At 21.0% G+C, this 4,643-nt stretch overlaps 1 protein-coding gene across 1 annotated transcript; it reads left to right on the top strand.

The window, feature by feature from the left end:
* Positions 1 to 3,128: 3,128 nt before the first annotated feature.
* On the top strand, positions 3,129 to 3,806 carry BO72DRAFT_376483 (uncharacterized protein; the record flags this gene model as incomplete). Its single annotated transcript, XM_040941215.1, has 1 exon — positions 3,129 to 3,806. A coding segment is annotated over one exon (678 nt), but the record flags the coding sequence as incomplete, so codon positions are not given.
* Between the last annotated feature and the right edge of the window lie 837 nt (positions 3,807 to 4,643).

Here is a 4,643-nt window from a genome sequence, read left to right as displayed (position 1 = left end):
TCTGCTATTATCTTTAATCTATTAATTAACAGTCTGTAAGACTAAGTAATTATAGAAGATTACAGCTCTTCTAACTACAGTCTATAAAGATTTTATTCTAACTTTTTTTAACTAACTATTATTTTTTATTAATATTAATCTGTACTCGGTTATTTATAAGTAATATATTATTAAAAAGAGTTAAAAGTTTTTCTATCTGATGCTAGAATACTTAATTATATTATTAATTTGTCTACCGGACAAGCTCCGTTCAGTTTAAAGTAATACTAAATAACAAATATTTTTGATTAATTTAGTGTAAACTAAAATTAATAGTATATATTAAAACTAAAGAATTAGAAGTTATATTAGGCTTTTATTAGTCTAATTCGCTGTTACTGCAAGCAACGCGCCCAAAAGAGATTATAGAAAAGATTATAATTCTAATAATTTGTTTTTTTTTTAGTTTTTTTAAACTGTCTTCTAGTTTGCGCAAGTCTTTTTAGTATGTATATAAAACCATTAGAAGCACTTAATAAATTATTACCAGATTTTAATCTTAGCGTGTTGTCGATAGATTTAAGATTACTATATTTATAGATTAGTATATTATTTAAATTATATACTTAATTTAAGTATATATCTAGGTGTGATTGGAAGCTAATTATTCTATTATTTTAATTTAATTAAGAATATACCGACTTTACTGTACAACAATCTTTTTATATTAAGTCCACGACAGCTTTTGTATTCCGAAGATATTTAAGATTCTTATTTTTAAATACCAGTAAAGAACTATTATATAGAAAAGTATTTTTTCTATCGAAGAGAATCTAATAAGCTGTCTTTATATTAAACTATTTTAATATATTATATATAATGGTTGTGTTTCTAGGCCAAGTATAATCAGCCAAATTCTAATTTTCTTTGTATTTATAAGATATATTTTCTTCGATTATTTATAGTGCTCTGTAAGAATAGATCTTTATAGAATCTTTTAATATAATAAGTTTTGATTTTTTAATAATAGCTAAATAGGTCTGACTAGCTTTTCTTGCTATTTTAGGCTTTCCGAAGGCTGTATATCTTTTAATCTACTTTTTTAAGGGCTAATAGTATTCCGGTTTGCAGAAATGATTGTTATAACTGCCGAACTGGTGTTTTATTATTTATTCTGTTTAAGTACTAAAAAATTTCCTGATAAGAAGCTGTTTCTAAATTAATCTAAAAGTAAAGTTTGGATAAAAAGAGTGGAAGAGAAAAAGAATATACTTTATAGAACTAATAATTTGAATATATATCTCTAATAATTATTTATAATTCTTTTGCTTTTTTATTTTTTCTGTTGTCTAGTTATTATAGGGTCCTTTTTTAAATAAGATCAGCTGAAATAAAATATTATGAATATTTTATTTTTTTTATTTTACGGCCTGATTACTGTAGTTTTTTTGATCAGCTGCGGCCGGTGGACTAAACAAACTTAAATAATCTATATTATTCTATTATCTAATATAGCAGTTCTATAAGTTTTTATAGTATGCTTATACGGAAGATATTAGACTGTTCGGTACAATATATCTCTAGAAGTTTTGTAGCTATATAGTAGAAGAATAAGACTAATCTATATATATAAGAAAAATATAGTCGGTATTTTATATGTTTATTATAGCTAAATCTATTTTATTGTTGATTTAATATCTTACAGAAGTCATTTAATATAAATTTATAATACTGGACTATACTTTAGCAGCAGGAAAGTAGGCAGAAATTTAGAAAAAACAATAGTAATATTAAAAAAATATAAAAAAAAATTAACAGTAAGTTAAAAAGTAATTAAGATTAAAAAGAGATAAAAAATAAAAAAGTTAAAAAAAAGTCGAAGAGAAGTTATTTAGGATTAAGACATTATAATAAATAATAAACTAGTATAAAGCGCGACCGAATAGAATCAGAATTACCAGATATAAGCTAATAATAGTATTATTTAGAAATAGTTTTTTTTAGTATACTACTAAATCTTTGAATTTAGCCTGTAAAACGCGCTGTTACATATAAATAGCAGGAAATAAATAGAGATAAGTTATAATTAATAATACTACTTTTAAGTATTAACTATTAATAATTTTATAATTTTTAGTTAGTTATAAAACTATTATTATTTTTCAGGTAAGCTGCCGGTGCTTATAAAATATTATTATATTAATCTTATTAGATTACTATAATTTGTCTAAACAGCTATAATCTGTTATAGAAGATGCTTATAATATATTCTAATTATTCTTACTAATCTATTATTTATGTGACTATAGTTATTTATTAAAAATTATCGATAAATAATACAGTAAGAAATAAAATAGAAAATCATATTATTATATCTATTTAAAACTAAAGTTATAAGATTTTAATAAGACTATAGATATTCTACTTTTTTAAACTTATAGTTCTGATATCTGCAATCTTATATTCATCGCGGTGCCAGATAGTAATAATACTTATTAGACTCGGTATTTAAAAATAAGTTCTTTTTAAGTTACTTATTTTAACTTAAAGTAGTAACTTATCTACAGCTTATTAATCTCTATTTTAATTAGAAAGTTAAAGATATAAACTAATTACTTTTTAAATAGCTGCTACTAGCTATTAGAATTAAAAATATAGATTTAGCCTGTATTTTTTAGTTAAATTAGAAAAAAAATATCTGTATTATATTTATAATAGTATTTAAATATACTAAATATTAATCGGAGTTTTTGCTGTAACTGTTACTGATGCTTTAACCTGGAGTTATCCGAATATTATTTATAGATTATTTTAATATTTACTATCTTACTGGACCCTAACAACCAAGCAAAAAAAAGAAATTTAACTATTATAATTTTGATTTAATAAAATATCTATTTTATATAGATTTATTAAGTTTTTTATATTTATTTTTAGCTTATCCAGTTACTCTGCTTATAAGTAAGTTAAAGCTACAGTATAAGAGTATATAAAGTATAAAAAAAAAATAAAAAAATTCTTTATTAAAATTAATAAATATAAGTATTTTATTTCTGGCTGGTAATTAAGGGTGAGTAAGACAATCGAAAATAATTATAAATAAATATATAATTAAAGTAAGTTTCTATTTTCCGGTTTGTTTTTAATCTTTAGTCTATATCTATTTTCCAGTCTGTATCTATTTTTTGGTTTGTGTCTACTCTTTGGTCTGTGTCTATTTTTTAATTTGTATTTACTTTATAGTTTGTTTTTATTTTTTAGTCTGTTTTAACTCTATAGTCTGTTTTTATTTTTTAGTCTATTTTTATATTACAGTCTATTCCTGCTTTTTAGTCTATATCTACTTTTTAGTCTGCATCTACTTTTTGGTCTGTATTTATTTTTTAATTTATATTTATTTTATAATCTATTTCTACTCTCCAGTCTGTTCTAACTCTATAGTCTGTTTTTATTTTTTAGTCTATTTTTATATTATAGTCTATTTCTGCTCTCCAGTCTGCATCTATATCCCAGTCTGTTTTTATTTTTTAGTCTGCGTTTATTCTTCGGTCTGTTTCTACTTTCTAGTTTATTTTAATTTTATAGTTTATTTTTATTTTCTAGTCTGTTTTTATATCCTAGTCTATTTCTGCTTTTTAGTTTATATTTATATTCCAGTCTGTTTTTATTTTTTAATCTGTATTTACTCTCCGGTCTGTTTCTATTTTTTAATCTGTTTTTATTTTTTAGTCTGTTTTAATTTTATAGTCTGTTTCTATCTTCTAGTTTATTTCTATTTTTTAGTTTGTTTTTATTTTTTAGTTTATACTACCTCTGCAACTTATTAAATAAGAATATATTAAAAATTACTATATTTATATAAATATTATAATAATAATTAGTAATCTGGTTGCTGCAGGCGTCTGCTCTATTATTCGATCTTAATAATTAAAATATATAATATATAACTATACAGAAATATACCAGAATAAATAAAAACAAATCTTAAGTTTTTAAGTAAAGAAAATAATCTAAGAAATAGATAATTTTTTAATCTACTGGAATATACTATAAAAAAGCTATAATAATACTAATTAAAACTAGTCTTTAGTACTTTTTAGATTATATATTTAATTACGGTTACTGTTAAACAGATTATAAAAATTAAATATTTATATAATTATATATTAAATATAACTTATACAGCAGTTATATAGATAAAAAATTAAAAATAGTTATAAATACTAGCTTAAAATCTATACTTAAATTAAATAAGTACTAGTTAAAACTAGTCTTTTTTAGTACTATTTTAAAGTTCGAATATCCAAGCTATAATAATTTAAAAAAGAAAATCGTTAACTGTAAGATATTAAACAGATAAATATTATTTATTATAAAAAAATAATTCTATTTAATTTTTTATTTAAAACTAATTATTCTATTATAGTTTATCTATATTTTATTAATATATTTTCTTATCTCAGAGATACTCGGATTCCAAAATAATACTAAATATATTAATACTACCTAAAAATATAATAGTAATATTTAGAGCTGGTAATATAAATCTAATTAAAATAGAATTATTTATTACAGCTTTTTAAATAAGAATATAATTTATATATATCGGAAAAATACTTCTAAATAATTAAAAATACTAAAGCTAATAATAATATTAAATATAA

This window comes from Aspergillus fijiensis (genome assembly GCF_003184825.1).
Source record: "Aspergillus fijiensis CBS 313.89 unplaced genomic scaffold BO72scaffold_19, whole genome shotgun sequence".
NCBI lineage: Eukaryota > Fungi > Ascomycota > Eurotiomycetes > Eurotiales > Aspergillaceae > Aspergillus > Aspergillus fijiensis.
Note: the sequence above shows the minus strand (reverse complement) of the source record. Positions and strands in the feature narration are given on the sequence as shown.